Raw genomic sequence first — 27,160 nt, forward strand, 5'->3', positions numbered from 1 at the left:
AATATTTATTAAGTTAAAAGTTAATGTGGTCATCTTGTTTCTAGTAGAGTTACATGAGGAAGGAAATCCATAGGTTTCAGAAGATAGCCTCAGTACTCACTCGCTTTGACACTGAGGGTTTGAAGCTGAGGGTTCTTGGATTTGTTATGTCATCTCTCTAAGCCAGTCTTCTAATGATAACGGACTTGTACCCTAGGCTATGAGGGACAAATGAGGCAATTCACCTAATGTTCCAGACATAGTCCTTGAGCTTTTAATAACTGTTGTGGCAATTATAAGAAATTATTTGAAATCCCAGAGACTCAGGAGGCTGAGGCAAGAGGATTGCAATTTCAAGATCAGCAGCAAATCAGTGAGTCCCTAATCAAAAACAAAAAATTTTAAAACATGGACTGGGTGTGTAGCTCAGTGGCTAAGTAACTATGGGTTAAATCCCTGGTACCAAAAAAAAAAAAAAAAAGGGAAAGAAATTATTTCAACATTTTCATATTATTTGCAAAATTTTGGTTTAAAGCATCATTCATTACATTGCATAAAATATTTTTCTCTTTGGTTTGTAGTAACACAAAAGTGTCTCTTCAAACACACAGGTAGGGAGAATTATACAACCAACCATGTTTTCTTTCTAGAAGGAGACTCAGGTCATTTGTCACAATAACCTCTTTCAGGTATCTATTTTCTTCTATTTCCACCTCTTAGTTGGCTATTCTTTTCATTTTTAATGTACACCTTTATATTGTGTTTATCTTTGTAGCTGGTAACCTACCATTTACTAGCTGAGTAAACCTGGAGAGGTTATTTAACACCTTAAGCTTCACTGTCTTCACCTGTCAAATGGGAATTTGGAACATACTTTGTAAAAACTTGATTGAGAGACTCGTGTATAGTTAAATAATCTTAGAGACCAGTGAAGCCCAGACCACTAAGTAATTCATCATCTCTTTTTTAAATCACTTTGTTTGGAACAAATATGTAGAAGGAAAGTGGGGGAAAAGATGCAGACTCACATTCTACTTACCTCATATTTACGAGAAGAAGTCGGATACACCAAAATGTACAAAATGCTGGCGCTACGGTATTCACAGCAGTCTTTGCTTAGTAAAAAGCACAGAGTACAGTAAAGGAAAAAATGAAATCAACACAACATACCTGGAGAGAGATTACACTGACATTATCAAAATGAATATGTCCATTAGGCTCCGTGACAGCAGGATTTGCATAGCAAGTCACACCATTGATGGCAGGTAACGTTTTAGGTTGATGCACTTTTTCTTGAGGACCAAAGTCGTCATTTCCAAAGTGAGTATGATCATTCTACATAAAAAAAGGAGCATGAATAGGTTATAAGATGAAAGAAAAAAAAGACAGCTCACACAGACAAGCAAATAGTTTACTGCTTTTCATTTAAAGACAACACTTTTTTATTTCTGGTCTTATGTAATGCACACTTTTTAGATTTATAACATCTCCCTCTGTTTAAATGTATTCTCATTTATTAGATTCTGTCGCTTCTGTTTTTCATGTTAGGGTACATATACTTCTCTGTTTTGATGAATATGAATGGAATATAAATTATATACATCTATTACTTGACATTAAATTGTTGGTACTTGTTCCAAATTCTACAATATGAATCAAGTATTTTCTTATACTTGTCAACACATTGACCTTTTCATTCCCCTCACATATAGGAGTCCAATAACATAATTCTAAGAACAAAATTCCTGCCCACATTAAGGAGTTTTAGAGGGTAACATATCACATGCTTTAAAGTCCATCTACCTGACCATATGTCTTTAATAACATCTTCAGTGTTCTTTCAAAAAAGAAAAATATGTAAAATCCACCAAACACAGCAACTGCTTTCTCAACATAGTTGTCAACTTTAGGATTAAATCCAAATGCCTGAGGGAAGAAAAAGGGCAAGTCAGGTAAAACTAAGTAATTTAACTTGGTTTCTAGAAAATAATACCATAATTTGTCAGTATACAATTTTCATCAAAGTTCTAAGTCCACCTTCACATCCAAGTAATATCAGGAACTCACCTGCCAAAATCACAAAACAAATATTCTGAAATTTGAGTAGCCAAACCCTATGGGATGGCAGAGAAATCTTACAACCCGAAGTCATCCCATTAAATAAAGCCACCAGATGATCTCACAGTTTCTTCCCTAGAACACCTAGGGCAATATGGTTTTGAAAAAGTCAATTTTTAGCAGTGAAGAAGCAGCACTGATTCTCATCTTTATGAGATAATAGCAAATCTAAGTAATGAAGACAAAGGAGATATTGACTACCCACTTTCTCTAAAAGTAGTACATTTTCCCATGATATCCAGAGTAAAGAGATCTCTCCCCCACTGCCCCACCACACACACAGAGAGAAAGATGAGAATGAAATAATCCATTGTTGAGGACAAAAAGACAAGAGTTGGAGTTTAAAGTCACAAAGAGTCAAGGTGTCCCTAACACATGGAAACATTAACTTAAATAAAATAGGGGCAGAGAGTTAATATGTGAAAAGTAAAAAAAAAAAAAAAAAAAATCTAAATTTGTGGTATTATTTTTTGGGGGGAGTGGAGTTGGGCTACTGGGGATTGAACTCAGGGACACTTAACCACTGAGCCACATTCCCAGCCCTATTTTGTATTTTATTTAAACACTAGGTCTCACTGATATTTTGTATTTTATTTAGAGACTAGGTCTCACTGAGTTGCTTAGTGTCTCGCTCTTGCCGAGACTGGCTTTAAACCCATGATCCTCCTGCCTCAGCCTCCTGAGTGACTGGGATTACAGGCCTGCACCACTGTACCCAGCTTGAGATATTTTTATAAATACAGATTTTTGGGGGCCGGGGGTGGGAGGTATCAGAAACTGAACCCATGGCCACTTAAGCACTGAGCCACATCCCCAGAAGTTTTTTTAATAAATTTTTTGAGACAGGATCTTGTAAATCCTTAGGGCTTCACTAAATTGCTAAGGTTGTCTTTGAATTTGTGATCTTCCTGCCTCAGCCTCCCAAGCCCCTGGGATTACAGGCATGTGCCACTGTACCCAACCAGGTTCTTTATACTAGAACATTTTCAATAAAATATAAAACCTTAAAATCATAGATGTAAAATCTCTAGTCTACATGTAATACTAGTTTGTTTAATTTGTGTGCATGTATGTGTGTGCCTGTGCGTGTGTATCTATGTATTTGGTGCTATGAACTGAACCCAGAGCCTTACACATGCTAGGCAAGTTCTCCACCACTGAGCTACCTCCCTGACCTATTTGTTTAATTTCATTGGACTTAAAAGCAAGAGAGATGATAAATACATATAGTATTGTGTTATATTAAATGTATAAAAATTATTTTTAGTCATAAAACCTGCACTGTCAACTTAGCTATATTACTAGTCAATTGTATGAGTATATCAAGTCATTTAATTCTCTTGGATTTTAATTTTCCTCTCTATAATTGAAGGTTTGAAGTAAATCCTCTCCTATGTTCTTCCTGTATCAAACAACAATAATAAAATCTATAACTCTAAGAAGTTGTACTCCCAAATTTCCATAGAGGGCTGTGAAAACTAAACAAGGTTTTAGTAATTTTCTAAAACTTCCTGAAATATTATTTTGTCTCTGTTTGCAGGTTGTCTGTCTCTCTCTCTCTCTCTCTCCCCCTCCTTCCCTCCCTCCCCATTATGTATAGAGAGATACAGTCTGTGTATGCACAGATTTCTCTAGTTCTCCTTTGTGACTTCCTCCTACAAATGTCTCTTTCTTTTTCTCTCCTCTTCAACATTTCCTTTCTTTTCTTCTCACTAATTTCCTTTTTCTATTACTTTTTCCTATATGGCCATTATATATATATATATATATATATATATATATATATGAAATAAAACATACATTCCACTTGAATACCATCCATGAATAGTGCATGGTAATCAATATCAGGTCAATAGCACATTTTATCAAAGAAAAAAATAAGTCGCTATTTATTTATTGGCCCACAATTGATTTTTTTTCCTTCAATCGAAAAAGAAGGAAAAGGGTTGTTAACGATGCTCTCACTGATCCTCTGGTAGTAAATATAGGAGGGCCTTTTGTGGTATATCTTCAGTAAACCTGACATTGCATGCTCTTAAGGAAATAAATAAATAAATAATGAAACAGTGCCCGGAAAAATTAAATTCACCCAAATGCGAAGCACAATAAAGTGTTAACGGCCCTCAGAGGTGTCCCAGAGCTGTCTGAGCACGTCCTGGTGGCTGGCCTCCTAGAATATGAATTTTGTCTCTGACACTGACAGCCACTGCAGCTTCAGACAAGCTTTTACATTTGCTATGATTCAGCTTTCTCTTATCCAAAACACTATAAACCAGACTGTAAAATTCTGAGAGAATTATGGAGGTTAAAACTGTATAAAATGCTAATGCATTTAAGAGAAACAATTATTCATAGAAACCAACAGTCAACATCCTTACCTCTGGAATAAGTTGGAAAATTGCATTTGAAAAAAGGGTCCCAATAGCCAGTCCCACAAAATAGGTCAAAATTTTGGGGAAATAAGACTTCTTTATCAGTGGAGTCAAAATTAATCCAAGGAGAGATGCCAGGTTAATAATTGTCACTGACAGGAATCCATATCCCCAAACTGTGGGTCAGAGGGAAAAGGAAGTCACAATTAATCAGAGCCAAGGAGCCAAATGAAACCTTACTGTACATCACTTGGAAAAAAACTTCTTCTTTGAAAGCTTGAAATGGAAACTTTCTTTAAAACAAAATTTTTGCAATGAAAATTATACACAAAACTGAGAGCATATAACAGCATAATATTAAGAGAAATAGTGTCTGACCTTCAATCTGTCCTAAATCATCATTATGGGATCAAAGAGTTTTATAACTTGCAGGAACTTGGAAAATATCTGGAACAATGACCAAGAGTCTGAGGTCCACGGGCTCCACGCCGCTGAGTTTCATCTATGACTCAAGGCCTACTTCTATTCATGGAGCCTAGAATCTGGATCAAACCATGGTTTCTCCTAAAAAGAAGCTTTCAATTTTCAGCTTTTGTAGGAAGATAAAGGAAGTGTGAGTTTCAAGGAAAAGATATGGGATGACGTGGAAAGGGCAGTGGTAGAGGTGAGGTGGGGTGTGTTAGCCTCCAGGTGAACATCACTGCGGAAGCCGAGCTTGTCATAAGCATTTGTCTGCAGACTCCTGAATGCACCTCCTGGGAGAAGACAGAAGCACCTAAGTCCCCCACTCCCTGAGGCCTCCCAAGACCTAGTGCATGAGACACAGGAAGTGAGCACTTCCTATGGGGCTGGAGGGAAGGTGGCTGCATTGCACAGTTCACATTGCCAGGCCCAGATCAAGGCAGAGATTCTTGGGACAGATGGAAGTGACGCATCTTTCATCTTTGGACACCCAGGGCCTGTTGGTCAACAGGTACTCAGTAACTGTTGCCTAGAGTGAAATGAACAAATGCCGTCCAAAGTTCTAGAGCTAAGGGTAGATGTGACCTATGACCACTGGGCCTCAATGTTCCCTCTTGGTTTAGAGAAATCAGTTTAAGGAGAAAATAGAAATGCCAGTGAAACATATGCAGTGCAGACTGAGACACAACATGCCACTGGAACCGTGCCACGTGTGTCTTTGCCGATGGCCCCACACACTGTACACAGAGAACAGTGTGAAAGAGGAGAAAGCTGCCTCTACTGCCATTTCTTTAAAATACACAGAAAATACTTTTAAATATTGGACCAATTTTCTCCTGGCACTCTCAGAGGAATTCACTGGTGACAGCTAAGGCTCAGTGGGCATTTGCCATGTGCCAGTACTGTGCTAAGCCATCAACAGGTATGAATTCATTTGCTCCTCACAGAGCCCTGTGAGATGAGCACCACTATAACTACCTCCTTCATACAGTTGAGGAGCCAAAGCACAGAGGGCTCAAGCAAGCTGCCCCAGTCCCACAGAAAGGTAGCTGGCTTTCCAACCCAGATCGTCTGGCTCCTGAGCACCCATCTTTAGTCCCATGCTTCATTATTCCTGTAGAGGTCATCCACCTTTTAAAAAGGCCAAAGGATTCAACAAAACTGTAAAAATATATCCTGAATGATGCCTCATGAATACAAGATTACTCACCATTATTCTAGTCCAGTATCCATGAATAAAAACACTTAGCAAATATTCATGGAGCCTAGAATCGGAACCAAACCATGGTTTCTCCTAAAAAGAAGCTTTCAATTTTCCGTATGGGGAGCTGGGAAATGTGTGTGCCCATGCACACGCACACAGGGCCATGTACCAAATGAAAAGGACAGAGAATAAATGGCAATATCTCACTACAAGAACCATCACGCACTGACACAATGACTCTCCAGACTCTCTCCTATCCGCTCCAGACCCTGGCCACGCCCTACAAAGTCTTCAACAACCCACCTCATTCCCATTTACTAACTTATCACCAAAAACAATACCACGCACTCCCCTCAGACTCTCCGACACTATGTATCCACTGGTAATTTCCCTTAACACAAATGGCCCTCAATCCTACCACCAGCCTTCACACATTTATTCATCAACAAACACTTCTAATCTTATTGGGTAGACAAGATGTCTACATGTTGAAAAATAAAAAGATATATATATATTTTTTTTTTACTACTGAGTAGAGGAAAAGTCACATACTTATCAAACTCATCAGCTTCCCCTGAGAAATCTTGTTCCAAATTCACTTAGTACCTCCATAAATAGAAGAAATACCAGGATCAATTTCAATTTGTCCATCTCCACTAGTCAATTCCATAGACAATTGGTGACCAAAGCCTATCAATTCTGCTTTAGATATCTCTAACTTTCAGCGTCTCATTCTTCGTGCTTGTGGGAGTACAGGTCCTGCCATCTCTCACTCCTTCACCTGATGCAATATGACAGCTTTCTGTCTGGACTCCCTCCCTTTGATTGACAAGGCCTTCAAATTATTATACCAAGACATAAAAATGAGAACTCATGCCCCTATTCCAAACCACCCTTCCTATACCTTTCTCCTCAACATGGTCTCCTCTGGAAGGCCTGTTTTCTGTTTTCTTCCTCCCCGAGGCAACAGTCTCTTGCTCAACAAGATTCTCACAGCTATTTGTTTGAAGTTAGCTGGTCGAAAAAAAAAATCAATTCATCTCCTTATCCCATCTTTTTAATCTTCCTTGCCTTTATGGACATTTATCAGAACTATTTGAGAAGCTGGGAATATAAGTCATCACATGCTAGGGACATTGCATAGAGATGTCCCTTCATAATTTGAAAAAATAAAAATCTATTTTTCTACTCAACTAAGAAACACCAAAGAAAGAACGGGTATGAACATTTTCCTTGTACTTTTCCATTTACACTTAGGACTTACTCTAAGAATCTGTTTCAGAGAGGATACTTTATATGAATTCTGAACCATTTTAATAGACTTCCAAGGAATATCAGTAACAATAGCTAACATTTACTGAATGCCCACTGTGTGGGTCAAAGAACTTCACTTATTTTTAACTCATCTATTTATTACAGCTATATGAGATAGCTAGCATTATTATCCCCACTTTGCAAATTAGGAAATATGACTTTATTATTACCCCCATCTTATAGGGGTTTTGTTGTTATTGTTTTTCATTGGTTGGCTGGTTTTGTTGGGAGGGGGGTTGGTTTTTGGTTTATTTTTTTGTTTTGTTTTGTTTAGTAGTGCTTAGAATCAAACCCAGGACCTGTCGTGTACTACACAAGCACTTGAACATAAAACAATTCTCCCAGCCCCCGCAACTTTACAGATTTATAAACAGTCTAAACTTCAATTTCTACCTGGCCCCACTCAAAGAGCAAGCAGCACAGATGGTGTTAACAATGAAAACTCTGGAGGCAGGGGACTTATACTTAAAACCCAACTCTTCCCTTTAAGACTATCATAGGCTTGTCCTTGACTTCACTAAGCCTCTGTTATTTAAATTGCAGATAAAAACAGCTCCTATCTCAGAGTTTTTATAAGAATAAAATAAAATAAATGCTATTCTTGTAACATAGTAAGACTTCAATAAATGTTGTTTATTATTCTTTCCAAAAAAATGTAATAAATATATCATCATGTAAATTTTAATCCATTTAGATCATTGTTGTACAGCGAACAAAACAATAAACTTGGAGTTAGGTGCCCTGGTCTGTCTCCTACCTCTGGTTATTATGCCTATGGAAGCCACTAACTCAGGAATGTGGGCCTAGGTCTTTGGTTTGAACAGAATAATCTTGAAATAAAATTCTATTATTCTTATTTATAATCTGAATTAAACAGTGGTCTGTGAACTCATAACAAAATGAGGCAATTTGGGGCCATGAAGTTATTGCTAAAATGTAGTTCATTTCTCTCCTAGAGATTTGAATTTACTATTAATCTCTTACACTCATTGATATAACTTTATATATATATATATATATATATATATATATATATATATATATACATACATACATACATACATACATATATAGGACTTCAAAAAATCACACAATGTAAGATCTCTGAGAAATGAGGCTATTTTATCTTCCTACTGAAATATCGAAATAAACATACTGAAAAAAATTCTTGTATTATGACCCCATTATTGCTTTTATTTTGATTTTTTATTCCCTTGGATGTACTAAAACTTGTCTCTCTATTAAATGAACTGGTATATCAAGATTTGGAATCTTCCAAAGCAACTTCATACACATTATCTCATCTGATTGTCCTAGCTAGCCTGTGAGTTGGTGGTGCAGTTAATCATTTTGAAAAACTTTTCCTTGTGGGAAAATAGCACTGGACAAGGGTGAGGGAATAGAGTGAAACTGAGTAGGCTTATATAAGAACAAAGACATAATTGTACTACTGTGCCCAGGGCACTTATATATATTAACTCATGATGCTCCCAACAATCTATAGGAGAAGTGCTGTTACATCCATTTTTCCAATGAGATGGCTGAGGCATAGAGACATCAAATAAGTTGCTTAAGATCATACAACTGCACTGAAATAAAACAATGGATTGTCACATCAAAAAGGAAATATATTGCCAAATTAAATAGATTAGTAGTGCCAAGTACTCTGTTCTTGATATTGGATCCTCAATTCAAGTATTAGGTTCCTTTCCTGTCTTGTAATTAAGAATTATTGACTTTTCCCTTTATGACTTTACAATATTGACCCTAGAATTCCTGCTTCCGACTTCCCTGTTTTCACATTTTGGTTTCTGAACTGGAGTAACCTTTGAGCAGTTAAGGTTAAAATCACTTTTGCATATAGGTAATCACCTACATGGAGTAGGAGATTTCCTTTTTCTGAAGTCTAGCTTCTTGTATTCAGAATTATTTCATGTTAGATATATTTTATTTTTTAAAAAAAGATATATTTTATTTAACAGAACTAATAGCATTTATGTGCCAGATAATATTCTAAGTACTTGTCAAACATTAAGTTATTTAATCCTTATAACAGCCCTATGAGAAAGGAACTGTTTTAGATGAGGAAACCGAGGCATCAAGAGATTAAATTCATGTGCCCAACACAGCTGGATACTTACAAAGCTGGAATTTGAGCCCAGGTGAGCTGCCTTCACAGTCTGTGCTATTATTGTCTATACTACTAGCAAATGTTAGAATATTAAAGCATTTGCAAAATTCACTTTTGAGTGTAAAGTATAAACTGTATCGCTAAACAGGCTGTATCGAAATATAAATGTTCTCTAGCAAAACATTTGCTTGAATAATTAGCAATTATTCACAATTGCTATTGGTTCAAAATTGAAATTATTTTTATTCACAAAACTGATAATTAAGTTGATAACTTATCCTTGATGATTTCTATTCTTCATATGTATTAATATAGAAGATAAATGAGAACATGGACAACTAGGGTTGAATCTGGCTCTCCCAAACACCAGTTGGGTAACTTTCTTTGAGCAAAGGATTTCAAGTCCTTGTACCTCAGTTTTCTTGCTTATAAAAGCAAGTTTCTACATCATAAAGGTGTATATTAAATGAGTTAATGTATGTAAAGTATTTGGTATCTGTTAAATAGAAAATACCACAGAATTTGGCTATTATTAGTCATTATTATTGTTGTTCACATATAGAGGATTGACACATACATACAAAGCAATCCAAAAGTAGGTTAAATGATAGTTCTTGTTGAGTCTCCTCTTGTTTTCTCTATATTTACTCTCCTTGCAGTCTCTGTGTATACTCATGTTTGATGAACTTGCTCAGACCAGCATCTTGAAATGCCACCTCTATGATAATGAATCTCCTATCTCGATCTTTCCTTTGAACTCAACTGTGTGCACACCATTACCTACTAGATATCTCCACTTATGGGTCTATGTCAATACATAAGGCTGACTGTGCCAAATATTCTTACTCCTCACGACTCCCTTTTGTCTACAATGAATGGCTCCTCCCTAGTCTTCATCCCCAGAAATGGATACAACCATGTATTCAGCTTCTCTGGCTCAAACCTTGACTCATCTTTCTCTTTCCCACATCTGCCCCAGAAGCAAACCATTTTATCACAGTCTCCAAAATCCACTCTGCATCTGACCCCTTCTCCCTAGTTTTACTTTCTCTACCTTAGTCCAAGTTCCCATATCTTGAGCATCCACCCCTGGCAATAGCCTCCTGACCAATGCCCTTGCTTTTGCTCTTGCCCCATGACAATGCACTCTTCAAATTGAAAGTAGAATTCCCCCTTCAGGATTCAAATAAAACTGTGGCACTCCCAGTTTAGAACTCCATGTTGGCCTCACACTCTATTCACAACAAACTCCAATCAGTTGGACCACACCCTCACAGGCCTCCCCCATCTGGTGTCCTCTGCTTCCAGGACAACACTTCCATCTATCTCTGTCCCCTCACTATGCAGACACACAGGCCTTCTTGCTGTTCCTTCCTCAGCCAAGCTCACTCCCAAGCTACACTGTCTGCTCCCTCTACCAAGAAAGCTCTGCCCACAGAGGATCTGCAATGGCCCACTCCTCCTCAGCCAGGACTCTACTCAGTTGTAATCTCACCCCTTGAACGTCTAAAATCTCATCCACCCACACCACCTTCTCTGCCTTACCTATTTTATTTTCTTCTGAGGATGCAATGCTCTGAAACTACATTCTCTTATTTGTTTAAATGTGTATTATTTTTCTTCTCTACTATGGGATAAGCCCCAGGAAGGCAGGAAATTATTTTTCATATTCATTAATGAATCCTTAATGCAGAAAACACTTATTGCATGGATAAGCTAATTAAAAAATGAAAATTAAAATACCCAGGTGGAACAAGTAAACAATTTTGGGATATTGAGAAATTGCATATCACTGGGAAATAGAACCATTGAACAACTGGTTTATTTCACTGGTGAAAGTACTATTCCACGTGCTTAAGCATGTGAACTGTATATTAAGCAACAATTACTTTTCTTATATTTTAAAATCTGTTCACAGCAGATTGTTCCTTAAAAATGGAGTACTTATGGCAATACTGTTACAGACCCTTGCAATCATTGCTGACATTTTCTTTCATCTAAGATTATTAAAAGATTAATAACTCCATCCCTTAAGCTTTGATCTAGTTCCCTTATCCCTTCACTGACAATAGCAGATACACTGGCAAGTTTTAGAATAATGTGATACAAAAATAAAAATAACATGGTAAGCAAAAGGTGATGGAAACTAATAATTAACTATAAGACAAATAATTGACATGCGATCCAATATGTATAGCATAGCATAAAGTATATATTGTTTAAAATCAAGGATTAAGGTTTACAAAGTCTTTAAGTGATACTCAGTATAATTCTGAGTCCACAAGTACAAGATCCTTACATGAATTTAATTCTAACTACTTTCAAAATATAAGTAGATTAACTAAAAGGAAAAAAAAAACAGGAAAAGAAGCATATTAGCATCATTTCATACTGATTCAAAGACATTTCAAATAAGGGAGAGAAAATGCTTCAATGTACCTTCTGAGAGGCTTGGTTTTGTTTTGTGCTTGGACCGATCTGTACAGGGGTGGAAGCTCAGCTGTTGTACAAGTGCTGGACAGATGGCCGAGAAGTTTGAGCTGGTTATCTGGGAGGCATTTGAAAATCCATGAAGGGAAAAGATCTCGGCAGCAGATAAACACTGAAACAGAATAAACCCAATAGCACAACACGTTAATACTATAAAAGCACATGAACAAAGAGACATAGAATAGTTCAGCCAAAACCCACTACAGAAATGTACACACCCTTAAAATAAGGAAATAGTCCATACCTCTTTACACCTAGAAAAAAAAAATAGCACAAAGTCATCTCAATCAACAGCCTGCTGATACAAGATAACAATGACAGATTGGCCTGGATGTATGCAAAGACTTTTTAAAATAAATAAATAAAAAGTGGGGCTGGGGTTGTGGCTCAGCAGAAGAGCGCTGGCCTAGGGCTTGCAAGGCCCTGAGTTTGATCCTCAACACCACATAAAAATAAGTAAATAAAAAAAGGATTAAAAATGATAATAATAAGTAAATAAATAAGTAAAAACTGTGCTGGGGTGGGCCTTAGTGGCGCTCTTGCCTAGCATGCACAAGGCACTGGGTTTGATCCCAGCACCGCAAAGCATAAATAAATAAATAGAAATAAATAAAAACATATCATCAGCATTCAAACAAAGGGTTTTGAGACAATTTCAAATTCTCAATATTCCCTCCCAGTTTCTTAATTTATTTGTTAGTTTGAATGGATTTTTATGGGAGCTATCAGAGTACCTATCGAATTTCTTACAGATAAACACCTGGTCCCCCACAGTTTCATAGTAAAGAAATTCATCCCTCCTCTACAGAGCAATAATAATCCTAACATATAAAATTATTTTAAAATGTGTCTCTAAAAGAAACGATTGTCTCTAAAAAAAAAAACTAAATATGCTTTATTCTCAATGATAGCTTTTCTATATCATACGAAGTTTTGAAAATAGTATTTTTGAAATGTATTAATTCTTAATGAGGAATAGAATCTGCCCTAGAAAAAAAGGAGGACTGCAAATTCAAGGCCATTCTGGGCAACTTAGTGAGATGTGGTCTCAAAATAAAAAATAAAAAGGGCTGGAGGTGTGGCTCAGTGATAGAAGATGACTAGGTTCAATCCCCAGTACTCCAAAAAAAGAAAAAAAAAATCTGGAAAAAAATAACTTTTTATTCTCACGCACATTTTAACTCTAAACTATCTTCCATATACTTGCATTATAACAAAGAATATAAAACAAACCAAATACTAACACATGCTATAAGAACTATAGCATGTGAAAATAAACATTTACTCAAGTAGAAGTGTCTATTTTTTAATAAATAAAATTGGGAAAAGTTCTTTGCACATTCTAGCCAGTCCTGAAGCCCCACTAAAACGTTAACTATATTCTAGGGACTGAATTGCCCCCCCCAAAACTCCTCTATGTTGCATCCCTAACCACCCAATGTGATCATATTTGAAGTGGGGACTTTGGTAGGTAATTAGGGTTAGATGAGCTCATGAGGGGCCTGATCTCATAGGATCTATGTTCTTATAGGAAGGGACACCAGACAGTTTGCTTGTTGGCTTTCTCTGCCATATGAGGTCATCAGGAGAAGGGCACATTTGCAACCCAAAAGAGAGCCCTCCCCAGACAACACCTCCTTTGCATCTTGACTTCCAGTCTCTAGAACTGTGGGAGAATAAGTATCTGCTGGTGAAGCCACTTGGGCTATGGTATTATATTATGGCAGCTGAGCTGACTAGTACACTAGGAATGGTTTTGAGAACTCAAAAGTTGAGTTGTTTCACTAAGGTGCTGTAATTCCCTTCATAACAGAAACGATAAAAGTAAAAATGTCAGATTTTGATACAAAGAAACCACTATTGCTTATAAAGGAAAAATTGAAAAATACCAAATACAGCAAGATGCACACAATTGTCAAAGCCAAGACTGCAATTACCTTACGGAAAATTCACATTCTTTTTTATTTTTTTAAATACACGACAACAGTGGAATGCATTACAATCTTTATTACACATATAGAGCACATTTTTTCATATCTTCTTTTTTTTAATGTCTAAGTATGCATCTAAAGTTCTCTTTATTCAACTTACTCTCTCCTTTGAGTTTAGGATGATAGCTGACCACTGGCCCTAGAAGAGTACACAGCAAACTGACTGCTCATTTAATAGTCTTTGCTCTATTAACACTCTTCCCTGGGGCTGATAATAGGGAATCCTAAGCTAATAGATGGAGAAAATACGCAGATAGCCATTGCAGAAGAGAAAGTGGGTATAGTTTATTTCATCACCATGAAGACACCCAGGAGCATCATTGCTAGACTCAAAAATTACAGAGCCAGTGTGGCTCAGCTGGCCGATACATGACTCCAGGAATTAACCAGTTGATAGACAGCAGACAGTGGGACTTTCAGCCTCCAACACAATTGTGTGAGCCAGTACCTCACAATGAATCCCTCATTCACATGCTTGTGCGCTCACGCTTACACTCGCTCTCACTCTCTCTCCCCCCTTCTCCATTTTTCTCCCTCTCTCTCTCTCTCTCATATATATATATATATATATATATATATATATATATGTGTGTGTGTGTGTGTGTGTGTGTGTGTGTGTGTTTCTGTTTATCTGGAGAACCCTAATACATACCTCATACCTATCACATTATTTTCTGACTAAAATATGATTTCACTACTTTAAATGCTATCAGGCTCTGGTTTTCTTTAACAATATCAAGTATAACAGCCATAGAATTATACTACACTTTGCATTAATTATTTCCTTCTTTCTACAAGTATTTATTGAATCATTGAAGTCTGGGTATAATATTGATGGGAGAAGAAGAGGGTGGGGAAGATAGAGGATGACAACCAGGAAAAGAAAAAAAAAGAGTACAAATAAATAAGCAATATCACTCTCCCATCAAGAAGCCTAAATAACGGTGGTGGAAATGAAGTAAATATGCCAAGAACTATAAAACCAGAGTGAAGGAAATAAATCCAAGAAAGACACCACAATAAAGAACTACAAGTGTTAACATGAAGGAGAAATTATACACAGAGGAAAGAGTCAAAAACAACTATGAGGACAGGACTCTGGAAAAAGATAAAAAGGATGTGGCTCGGGGTCTGATTAAGGGACTTAGGAGGAGAAACACATGGGGCAATTTAGTTTTAAGATATTTGAAGTTGCAGTGCCTGCAGGGCCTCAGATGGAGATGATCTGAAGCTTTCTCTGACAAAGGTAGATGCCTGGGAGAGAGATGAGGCTCTCTTCTGTGAAAAGACACCTGAGCAGGCAAGGAAAAGATGATCAGGAGAGAGAACACATAGAACAAAGAAAAGACCTTTTTTTATATAGAAAAAGGCCTCAGGAATATATGTGTAATTTGTTCAAAAACAGGGAAAAAAAGAGCCAGAGAACAAGATGGAACAAGAGAATCCCATAACATAATAATCTAGAATAGCAAAATGTAGTGAATGCCCAGGACTTTGGCCTGCTTGGCATTCCTCATTCATGGGCCAGTCAGGACAAGCCACCTGACCACCATGGGAGCTTCTTTCACGTCATGTGAGTGGGGCTGAGCAGGGAACAAATGATCAAGATTTGTCTACTCTCTGATGAAAGTACTGATAGTACGGGCAGGAATGCTGTGAGTCTAACGACTCCTTCAGCCATTTTGCCACCATGTGAAAGAAAACTGATGACTCAGAGATTTTCAACATCATCATTATTTCCGTGGATACCACTGTGCCTGAAGCTAACGTGCCCTTGACTCCTCAGTTACCTGGGTTAATAAATCCCCTTCTTGTCTTAGGTTAAAAATAAGTCATAGTGGTTTTTTTTTTTTTCCTTTCACTCTTCAAATGAAAGATCTCTAATTATTTAAAAGTCATTTTCTAAAAACTAGTGAAGGAATGGCTACCTAGGTGAAAACAACAAGATATGTTTCCACTTTTTCTCTGTTTCTTCTTCCTTTTCTCAGCACATGAACCATTTTCTCTACTTGGCTGTCTGGTCAAGTGGCACCCGTTAAATAATACAAATAATAGGACCATCTGATGCTATGACCATTATGCCAAGGCCTTTGCACCAAAACCTGAAATGAAAATCATCCCATTCAACTCAACCCGGAACTGGTTTCAGATTTTTTATCATGGACTGGGACTCTGTGGGAAGATAAGAAGTTGTCAGTCCCAATGAAGGACACTGCTAGGTGTGGCTTATACTCTCTGTGTGACTAAAGGTAGGGAGAAAGAGTAACCTGAGATGTATTTAAACTCACTGACTGTCAAAGTTAGAATAAAATATCAAGTCCGGGTAATTTTCCTAGGTGGTAAAGTAAGTGGGACACATGAACTTCAAATTCTATTACAAATCCCCAAAGGGAGTCAGAGAGTGAAGTTGAGTTAGGATCCAAGTCTGAAAGAACCCTAAGTTCATTGTCAGCAAGCACTGCAATTACCTTATGGGATTCACCACATGCACAGCCATGCGCATTCATTTACTCATTAACAAAACAGGTTGATCACACCTTCTGTGGGCCAGAAGTTGGGCAGGGACTGAGATTAAGACATGGTTCCCGAAACATCTTCAATAAGGTCACCATTCATCAGAGAAAACAGACAGATGCAAAACTGGTAAATATAATGATATGAAGGAGGTATTGTGAGATACAAGGGAAGAAGCCAGGATCACTTCCTGGAGGAGACGTCACACATACACAGTCTTCTGTATTATTTTGGTGCTTCTGAGGGCTGGGAAGATGAGACATTATTCACATAAAATAACAATCAGTAATGCAAATGAGTATGCCGTTAATTGACACGTATTTTCTATACAACAACTATCATAGGAGTTCTATAAAGGCTACAGATAATAGGAACTATAATATATGCTTAACATATTCAAACTCTTTCAACCAGCACGTTAATTACTAATAGATTTCAGAAAAAAATCTGGATGAAGAAATTATGTCTGATAGTAGAATGAATCAGAATTATTACCCTATGTACATATATAACTATATAACCAGTGTGATTCTACATCATGTAAAACCAGAAGAATGAGAAATTATACTCCATTATATATGATGTATCAAAGTGCATTCTGCTGTCATGTATAACTAATTAAAACAAAAATTTTTTTAAGTCAAAGCTGTCCAACTTTATAAACGTTAATGACAAAATTCAAACAGGTTTTCTCACATTTTCTGGCTTTTAAGCCAATACTGTGCTGCTATGTCTTGCTCAAACACTGAGAATAACTCAAAGGGGAAATGATTTTGATCCTGTCATGGAGTGCATTTCATTGCCCCTATTAGTGATTTGAGTCATAAAGTTAAATTGCCTTTCTACTCTTTAGAATCTACCCAGAGAGAGACCTCAACAACAATGCTAAAATTCAAACATCAACCAGGTTTTCTCACCATGGTGTGAATTAAGAAGAAAATGAAAGATGGTTATGATAACTTGCCTCCCAGTAAGCCCACCTAGCTATCATTCAAACAGGAAAACTGGGTGTGGGGCAAAAGCTGAGCTCAAACAACAGATGGCCCAGAGCCTGGCACAGCAGGAATAGGCTGTGGCAATTGCTGGGAAGTGATCCTGCGGCAGGGTCACCGTACCTAGGCACCTCTGTGTTGATGCCATCTTAAATGCTTTGTTTCCCTAATACTATTTTAAACCCAATACCCTACTTTTGCAGGTCCAGCAGAGGAGCCAGCTTGTTGATTCATTCTCCTGGGCTACCATTATGTAACTATATGACTATGAAACTGATACAACTGGCCACAGGCTGTCAAGAATGTATTCAGAGGAAAAGGTGAAGATCCAAGATGATTATTTAATGAGACAGAAGCCTCTGGGACCCTTGAGCTCATATGACCTTAATATTTACTAATGCTAATAAGAACACTATGTGCCTGCCACAGGGAAGTGCTCAGTAAGTCCATGTTGAAATGAATGAATGAATGAATGAATGAATGAGATCCTCATGTGGTTTCATAGTATTCTTTAGAACCAAATGCAAAAAAGAAAACAGTAATAATGTAAATAAAATTATGAAAAAGTAAAAGAAATAAAAATCAGAAAGTAAAATACACTTAAGAATGTTTCATTAAGGTGACAAGCCAATATACCAAGAGAACAATTTAATAATCAGGAGGACATTTCTGACCCTAGAAACAAGTGAACAGTCCCATTAATTTATCCCTTTAGGGGTCACTGAACAAATGTCATGGAGTTGCTAGATTCAAATGCTCCACACTCAAGGCAGGAACAGTCAAAGCTGGAGTGACTGGGGAAATCTCTTCCAGATTTGGTATTGCTGCAATCTTAGAAATGTCTTACCTCAGTTTCAAGAAACTTGAGCCTCATTCCTCCTCAGTATTGCTCAATCTGGGTATAAGCTGAATCACTATCAACCTTCTCTTGAAGTTTTGCCCTCTTAAATGACTATTCAAAGTTTATGCCTTAGTATTTTATCAAGATAAAAGACCGGTTTTTCCAAGATTTGAACAAAGAACAGTCTAGAAAGATAATCCCTAGGTGTAAGAGATAGCTAATCAAGTGATCCCAACTCTGTTTCCCTGACATTAATTCTTCCATTTTTCCCTCGGTTTTTCTTTTTCTTTTTTTTTTTACCATTTCATATATTTATTTTTTTTAATTTTTATTTGTTTTAATTAGTTATACATGACACTAGAGTGTACTTATATACTTTGATATATCATGCATAGATGGGTTATAATTTCTCACTTTTCTGAGTGTACATATTGTAGAATCACATTGGTCATACAGTCACATACATACATAAAGTAATCAGTCCTCCTCCTCCTCCTCCTCCTCCTCCTCCTCCTCCTCCTCCTCCTCCTCCTCCTTCTCTTCTTCTTCTTTTCTTCTTCTCCTTCTTCTCCTTCTTCTTCTTCTTCTTCTAATTAAGAACCATCTCTGCTATTCCAAAACATAGAAGAACAGACAGGGAGGAGCAAGGCACGGGGAAGTGTTCTGGGGAAAAGAGCCTCTGATGTCTCTCGAGGTGGAGGCAAAGAGACTCCTGGGTGGATCCAGATGTGCTGCTTGATACCTGTGTGAAGCCTGAGCCAATTTGCACACCTCACACCTGCCGCTGTCTGAGTTCACACCTAACTGATGCCCACACTATGATGTCAGGATCTACAGGGCTCAGGGTCCCCTGGCTGTCCATCAGTTTTGTCTCTCTCAGCTCTCCATTTTCACAGGAGTCACTGTTTCCGAATCTTGTGTTTCTGCCCTCCTTTCATTGGAGACACACAGAAGCATGGTTTGCAACAACACAGCTGTCACCCCCTTCCAGCCTTTGCTTCTTTCATGGGTATGGGCTGTGGGCCCACCTGTGGAGGGCAGTTTTCTTCTGACCTAGACCTTAAGAGCACTTGCTGCTCTCTGATGTGTCTCATCTACTGATCCTCCAGGAATGAGTATGGGCGACACAAGGTCATGATGGGAAATATGCTGGGAGTGGGGGTCCTCATGGTGCCGGAAGCAGAGACCTTCCTTACCCTGGCTCAGCCATGGGTGCCCTGGGATTTGTGCTACTGTTGGCCTCTGTGTGGTGCCACAGTCAGTGTTTGATTGATGAGGCTTCCTGCTTCAGCAGAAATGTGCAGGTGGAATGTCGTAGATTTTTCAACTCTCATAATAAGAAGAAGACTTTTTCAACTCTCATAATAAGAATAAGAAAGGATTCTGGAAGCTTTTTGCCTTAATGAAATATGAAGACTGACATTCACTTGTTGAGAAATTAAAATTTGCAGTAGATTTCGATGGTTTTTTCTTGAGTCTGAAAATCAGTAATAACTTTCTTTTCAATCTTTAGTTCAATTGGGGATTGAACTCAGGGATGCTTAACCACTGAGCTATACCCCCAGGCATTATATATATATATATATATATATATATATATATATATATATTTTTTTTTTTTTTTTGAGACAGGGTCTCACTAAATTGGTGAGGGCCTCACTCAGTTGCTAAGGCTGGCCTGGAATTTGGGATTCTCCTGCCTCAGCCTCTCAAGTTGCTGGGTTTACAGGCATGCACCAGGAGGTCCAGCTATAATAACTTTCAACTTTTAAACCCCTCACTATAACTACACTCAAGGTATTCGATTTCTTTTTCTTCCAACTCGGAATGATTGATATCAAAGGGATGGTAGCACTTCACTCACATTGTGATACTATAACACAATGCTCTGTTCCCTAAGACCCTGTAAAGCACAATATTAACACCTATGGGGTTGAGAGAGAGCAAACATTCATCAGGTAGAAACCCTAGAATGTAAAAGACATTGATATATTCAAAGTGATAAAGGACAAAATATGGAAGCCAAGAATCCTAGAACCAGCAAAAGTGTCCTTCCCATAGCGGGGGAAATGGAGGTATTCCCAAATGCTTCTGTCACTTTGTGCTGCTATAACAAAATACCTTAGTCTGGGTAATTTATTAACAACAGAAATTGAATTGCCACGGTTCTGGAAACTGGCAAGTCCAAAGTCAAAGCACCTTGTTGCCATAGCCTCACATGATGGAAGGGGCAGAGGAATGAGCTCATCTCCTCAAGCTCTGTTTTTTTTGTTTTGATTTTTTTTTTCTTTTCTTTTTTGATGTACTGGCAGTTGAACAAGGGACCTCAGGCATATTACGCAAGTTTTCTATCACTGACGTGCATCCCCAGCACTTTTTATTTTGAGACAGGGTGTCTCTAAGTTGCTTAGGCTGGGTTTGAACGTGTGAACCTCTGTCTCAGTGTCCCAAGTGATGGATATGTGTCATGCTAACATATACACATATGCATGCATACACACTCACACATACTCACCTACACACATTCATACACATCACATACACACTCACATAAGTGTACTCATACATACTGACAAACATGCACACACATATCCACACATTCACACACACACACCTATACACACTCACATACATTCACATAAATACATTCACATACACACACTTGCAAACCTACTCACATACACTCACACACTCTCATTCTTAAAATTTCCTAAAAACCAGATGAAAAGTACTGAATATATTAATTCAAAGAGAAAGATGTCTTGTCTCACAATACATTGTTAAGGGGAAAAGATTTTTATAAAATAAATGTACAAAATAACACTAGTGCTAGAAATAAGGTTGAATATAATCTGCAGCTATCTGCTCCAAAATGTTAACAGTGCTTATTTCTGGGTGGTGAAATTATGGGGATTTTTATTTTTTCCTTTCTGCTTCTCTGTATCTGCCAAAGTTTTTATCACTGCACTTACATTCCTATTTCATTGAGAAAAATAAAATTAAATCGATGGGAATTTTTTAACTTTTTTCTCTAGGTTGTCTCTCTCTCTCTCTCTCTCTCTCTCTCTCTCTCTCTCTCTCTCTCTCTCACACACACACACACACACACACACACACAAGATGAGCTAGAAGTCTAAGATATTACTAAAAATGAAGAGAAAAAAGAAATAGTAAAAGCTACAATACATTTTTTCAAAACAGTTCACACACAACAGAATATTACTCGGCAATAAAAGAGAATAAAATCATGGCATTTTCAGGTAAATAGATGGAGTTGGAGAAGATAATGCTAAGTGAAGTTAGCCAATCACAAAAAAACAAATGCCGAATGTTTTCTCTGACATAAGGAGGCTGTGTCATAGTGGGGTAGGGAGGGGGAGTATGGGAGGAATAGATCAACCCTAGATAGGGCAGAAGGGTGGGAGGGTAGGAGAGGGACAAGGGGGTAAAAAAAAAAGATGGTGGAATGAGATGGACATCACTACCCTAAATACATGTATGAAGAAGACACGAATGGTGTGAATATACTTTGTATAAAAGCAGAGATATGAAAGATTGTGTTCTATATATGTAATATGAATTGTAATGCATTCTGCTATCATATATAACAAATTAGAATAAAAAAATTTAAAAAAACAAAAAACAGTTCACAAACTTTTCTGACTTTATCATAGTAAACCGACAAGTCCTCCAGCCCTGTTCCATGCTACCTTCAGTTTCTCAAGCCCCCTTCACCTCTAAACGCCTGGTGTGGTGTTAGACAGAAACCGGATCTGGATTTCTGCCTCTCAACTCTGACCTGACCCTACTTCTCATCACCTGTAAGATGGCCCCACAGGCTTTCTCCCATCTGCTAGCAAGACCAAAAGGCCTTTTTGCCTTGCTGGTAACCAAGGGCTTCACTCAGTCCCTCTGGGGATAAAGGGTACAAGGCATGCCTCTTATGCAAGTCAGAGCATGAAGAGACCATGAGGAATGAGCACATCCTTCAAAACCATATTATCTCTGTATGCAAGGACTGGCCTTGTCCATCACATAACCAATCACACAAAGAGACCTTTAGCACACTGATTCTCAAAGCATGATCCAAGGCCCCTGAGGGTTGCCCAGATCCTATCAGAACATACGCAAGTCAAAATTATTTTCATAATAATACTAAGTCTACATTTCTCTTTTTCACTCTCACTCTGTTATGAGTGAACAATGCAGTTTCCAGAGGCTACAGATGTCATAACAGATCAAATGCAAAATCTCATCTGGGAATCCAACCCTCTGCTATTAAGCTAGGTATTAAATATTTGCAAAGCATAAAACAATGCCATTCTCTATTTTTATGGTTATATATAACACAGTTATTTTTTCTTTTAACATAGAATGAATTCATCATTGTAATTTTTAATAAATTCAATAAATATTTCCAAGTTTTCTCAACTCTAATTTCTATAATGGTAAATATTCATAGATATGAATCACACATACTAAGGCTTTTTGATTTTCTCCATAATTTAAGAGTACAAGGAGATCCTTGGAACAAAAAGTTTGAGAACCTAGAACATAAGAAGGATGCACAGGAAGCTCCAGTGCCAAAATTTAAAAAAAGACACAGACAATGCCTTATATACCACGTAGCAGAGGAGTTAGAAGCTTTTAATAAAATCCTATCTAATATACCTCTTATCCTATTTATCCCACTCCATAAGATTGTGTCCACTGAAGCGTCACCCTCAGTTTGCTCCTCTTCTACTCATCTTAAGGCCTAACACTTAAGGAACTCAATTATCTGTCTAATATTCCTCTCCCCCCTTACCATCCTCTACAAACATAAGTGAACTCTCTATTCTAACCAAACAGTTCTAATAAGCCATGTATTCTACCTCCGTCGTGACATTGACCTTCATGGCCCAGAAGACTGGTGCCCCTCCCCTCAAACTATCCAACGACAGTTTGTCCTGTGAAGCCCCTTTTGGAACCCACCTCCTCAGCTATGCTCAACCCTTCTTCTCCAGACTCCTACATCCATAGTGTTTATTTGTCTAGACTAACTGGTACTTCCTCATATGATTATCTGTTCACAGAAATGGGTATCTCACCAGACACCGGGGCGCACACCTATAATCCAAGCAATTCACGAGGCTGAGGCAGGAGGATCATGAGTTTGACGCCAGCTCAGCAACTTAATGAGACCCTGTCTCAAAATTAAAAATAATAAGAAGAAGATCTGGGTAAATAGCTCAGTGGTAAAGTACCCCTGGGTTCATATCCACCATATCCTCCTCTCCAAAAAGGGGCATCTCTTCAGTAAGATCATAAACATCTAGAGAGGATACTTCTTCCTTATTTTGTCTTCCTCAAATCCTAACAAGGCTTTGGACATAAAAGACACCCCATGTATTAAAAACTCACTAATTTGATAGGTTAAGCAAAGAGGATGCATAAAAGGAGATTTAAAATTAGCTCAGGAGGCTGAAGCAGCAGGATCACAAGTTCAAAGCCAGCCTCGGCAATGGCAAGGCACTAAGCAACTCAGTGAGATCCTAAATAAAAATACAAGATACAAAAAATGCCTTGTCTCTAAATAAAAATACAAAAAAAAAAAATTGGAACTCAATGTCTAAATATAGTTCTGGGAAATAAAGTCAATAACCCAAGAGACGTTTACCAGGACCTCTGAAGAGCGAAATTTTACAGTCACAAGGTTTTCTGCTCATTCTATGAATCTCTCCCAGAATCAGTTCAGTGTGGCCCTGATACTACAAATAAGCAAATACTGACACTACTGCTTTCAAGTTGACCTAGACATATAGCAATGGAGAACAACCAAGTCCAAATGAGGAGAACAGAATTCTGAAAAATTCAGAAATCAAGAGTCATACAAAATTTATTATCTTTATTATTTCCTTTTACTCAGACAACACATGGGTAAAATTTCAACTATTTCTTTTATACTACTTTTAAAATTTATTTATCTGCATCAAAGGAATTACTTTTTTACCTTGACTTAAACAAGTTTTTAATTTGACTAAACTAATTTAGAAAGTTGTGTTGTTACAAAGTATGGTTTAAAAGATTGAAATTATTTATCAAGCAAATAAGTATTCAATTACTCAACAAATATTTCCTGAATTCCAACTATCTGCTAGACACTATGCAGTTAGGTGAAAACAGAGGGTGACAGAGACAAACACAGTCTCTCACTTCACAAATCTTACAGACTTTTAAAGGGTTCATATGAAAACATAAATAATTATACCATGGCCCGCTACAAGTTAGGGTAGGATCCGTGAATGGCAAGAAGACTGTGTAATTAACTCATCCTCAGGTAATAGGATTGTCAAAGACTTTCTAGAGAAAACAAGATCTAAACTGAGACATGAAGATGAAGTAGAAATAAGGTTGAAGATATATGGGAATGGGGGCAGATGCCGCAGGGTCCTAAAGGACAGTAGAATTCATTTTAACTGTACTGGGAAGTCTGGTGAAAATGGAGGCCTGCTCGGATTTGCATATTAATGATATAAGTTGGACAGAAATGTGGAGGATAGAGAGAGACGGGAGCAAGACTGGATGTAGAGGGCAGCAGCAGCCATGTGGGGGGCTTCTGAGCACTCACAGCATGCCAGGCACTGCAGAGAATGGCTGGATACAGAATGCGATTTCATCTCCACTACCATCCCACTAGGTAGCTACATTTTGTTCATTACGTGAAAGAGAACACTTGAGTTTAGGAATTAAATAGAAGATATTTAGAAACTGATGTAATAAGGCTTATGTGCATTTGACAAAGAAAGAAGAGAAGAAGCGGAAGAAGATGGAGGAGGAAGAGGAGAAAAGAAGGGAGGGAGGGAGGACAACATCTATTTTCTCAACCTAATCCATGGAGTAGATGGTGATATGTATCTCTGAGATGGGCAAAACAGCATTACCAGGTTTTCATGGAGAAAGAGATGGAGTTGCTGAGTTCTATCTGAGACAAGTTTAGACCTGATGATATGGGGAAGTTGGTAGAGTTAGAATCCATCCACCCTGGATGTCCAAAGTTCAAATCAAAAGAGAAATCTGAAAAGCAGCCATACAGAAAAACACAACCTTAAGAATGACTGGGGGGTGGGGACTGGGGCTGTATAGCTCAGTGGTAAAACACTTGCCTCACATGTGAGAGGCACTGGGTTCAAACCTCATCACCACATAAAAATAAATAAAGATACTGTGTGTTCATCTACAACTAAAAAAATATTTTTAAAAAATAAAGAGTGACTGAGGTTGGGCTGAGGTCATGGATCAGTGGTAGAGCACTTGCACATGTAAGGCACTGGGTTTGATTCTCAGCACCCCAAAAAAATAAAGGTATTGTGTCCATCTACAACCAAAAAAAAAAAAGAGGGACTTGAGATTGTATGTAAAGTCAAAAGAAGACAGGCTTGTGATGGAACCCTGAGGAACACTAGTGATTAAAGAATAAGCAAAGGAAATCAAAATTGAAAAACAGCAACCAGAGAGACAAGCCAAACAGCAAAGTTTCAGGAAAGTAAAGGATGCTTCATACTTGAATATAATCAGCACCATCAAAATTTACAGAGGTCAGACAAGGCATGAGAAGCATTCATTATGTTTAACAATAAAAGGAATAAAAGGTTCTGTGTGACCTTGTGTAAAATAATTTCAAGGAAGTGGTGGGAGAAGCTCAATCACAATGACATGGGGAGTGACTAGGGGATAAGGAAATAGGTATTCATACTTCCCCATCCAGTTACATGCAGAAAGTGAGGCACAAAAACCAGGGAATATTCAGGGGGTCATAGTACAGTGGCCCCACTAATACAGCATCTGCTTAAGCACAAGGGGAAAGAACTGGGGATTCAAAGTTGGAATATCTCATGTCCCAAACAAATTTGGGTACTTGGTCTGAACTTTATTTAAACAATTTACTTGTACCTCAGATTCCGGAGAAATTGATATGTAGTAGGTCTTGTAAAACCGTTTGGCAAAGCAAATGTCCATAGCAGGAAATAACTTTGAAAGGTTAGAAAAACAGCTTGTAAAGGAATTAATATTGGATTTTAGAGTTAGCTGTTCATAATTATTGCAATTTGGTTAAACTAATTTAGAAAGTTGTGTTGTTACAAAGTAACAAGAGGGCAAAGAAAATAAATTTTTTTTTCTTTTTTATATTCAAAAAGACAATAACATCAGCAAAGAACACCCCCTGCCTCAAATGAGTGCACAGTTCACAGTAGTTTCAAGAAACTGACATCAGTTTCACCTTGACCTCCAGGCACTTTCAAGGTGAGCTAACCTCTCCATGGGATGGTATTCTTCCCACGAGAAGCAACCATGGAAAGGACACAGGGTCTGAAGTCAGTCACCCTAGAGTGGAATCCTCACTCTGCACCTGTGATCTATCTCATTTAGAGTCATCTAACTTATCTGAGGCTGTGTTTCTTCCTGGTTAAAAAAAAAAAAAAGTCTTTTCCCCCAGGGATTAGAAATATTAGGATGTAAATAAGAAAGCACTAAGCACAATACCTGACACACAAGAACCTCTCCATAAATGTTAGCTATTATTCCTATTAGGAAAAGAGCAGCTTCCTCTGCTACCTGCGAAGGTACTACCCACGACATTTACATAAATAGCAATCATAACATTAGGAACAGAGCCAGTGGTTAACTTTTCATATTAATATATGTAGGTGAAGTAGCCAAAGAACATACCAAAGTTCTGAGACACTACTCCTAAAGAAACTGCAGTACATCA

General features: G+C 37.7%; 1 protein-coding gene across 1 annotated transcript in view; it reads right to left on the reverse strand.

Moving 5' to 3' along the window:
• Slc39a8 (solute carrier family 39 member 8) overlaps positions 1-27,160 on the reverse strand; it is a 75,616-nt gene that overhangs the window by 37,818 nt on the left and 10,638 nt on the right. Inside the window, exons 3-6 of the mRNA XM_026398126.2 lie at positions 12,020-12,182; positions 4,476-4,645; positions 1,783-1,905; positions 1,150-1,314 (exon numbers count right to left, since the gene is read on the reverse strand). Of these exons, the coding sequence (XP_026253911.1) occupies positions 1,150-1,314; positions 1,783-1,905; positions 4,476-4,645; positions 12,020-12,182 (621 nt within the window). The remainder of the gene's footprint in view (positions 1-1,149; positions 1,315-1,782; positions 1,906-4,475; positions 4,646-12,019; positions 12,183-27,160) is intronic.

This window comes from Urocitellus parryii, chromosome 10, assembly GCF_045843805.1.
Source record: "Urocitellus parryii isolate mUroPar1 chromosome 10, mUroPar1.hap1, whole genome shotgun sequence".
Lineage (NCBI taxonomy): Eukaryota > Metazoa > Chordata > Mammalia > Rodentia > Sciuridae > Urocitellus > Urocitellus parryii.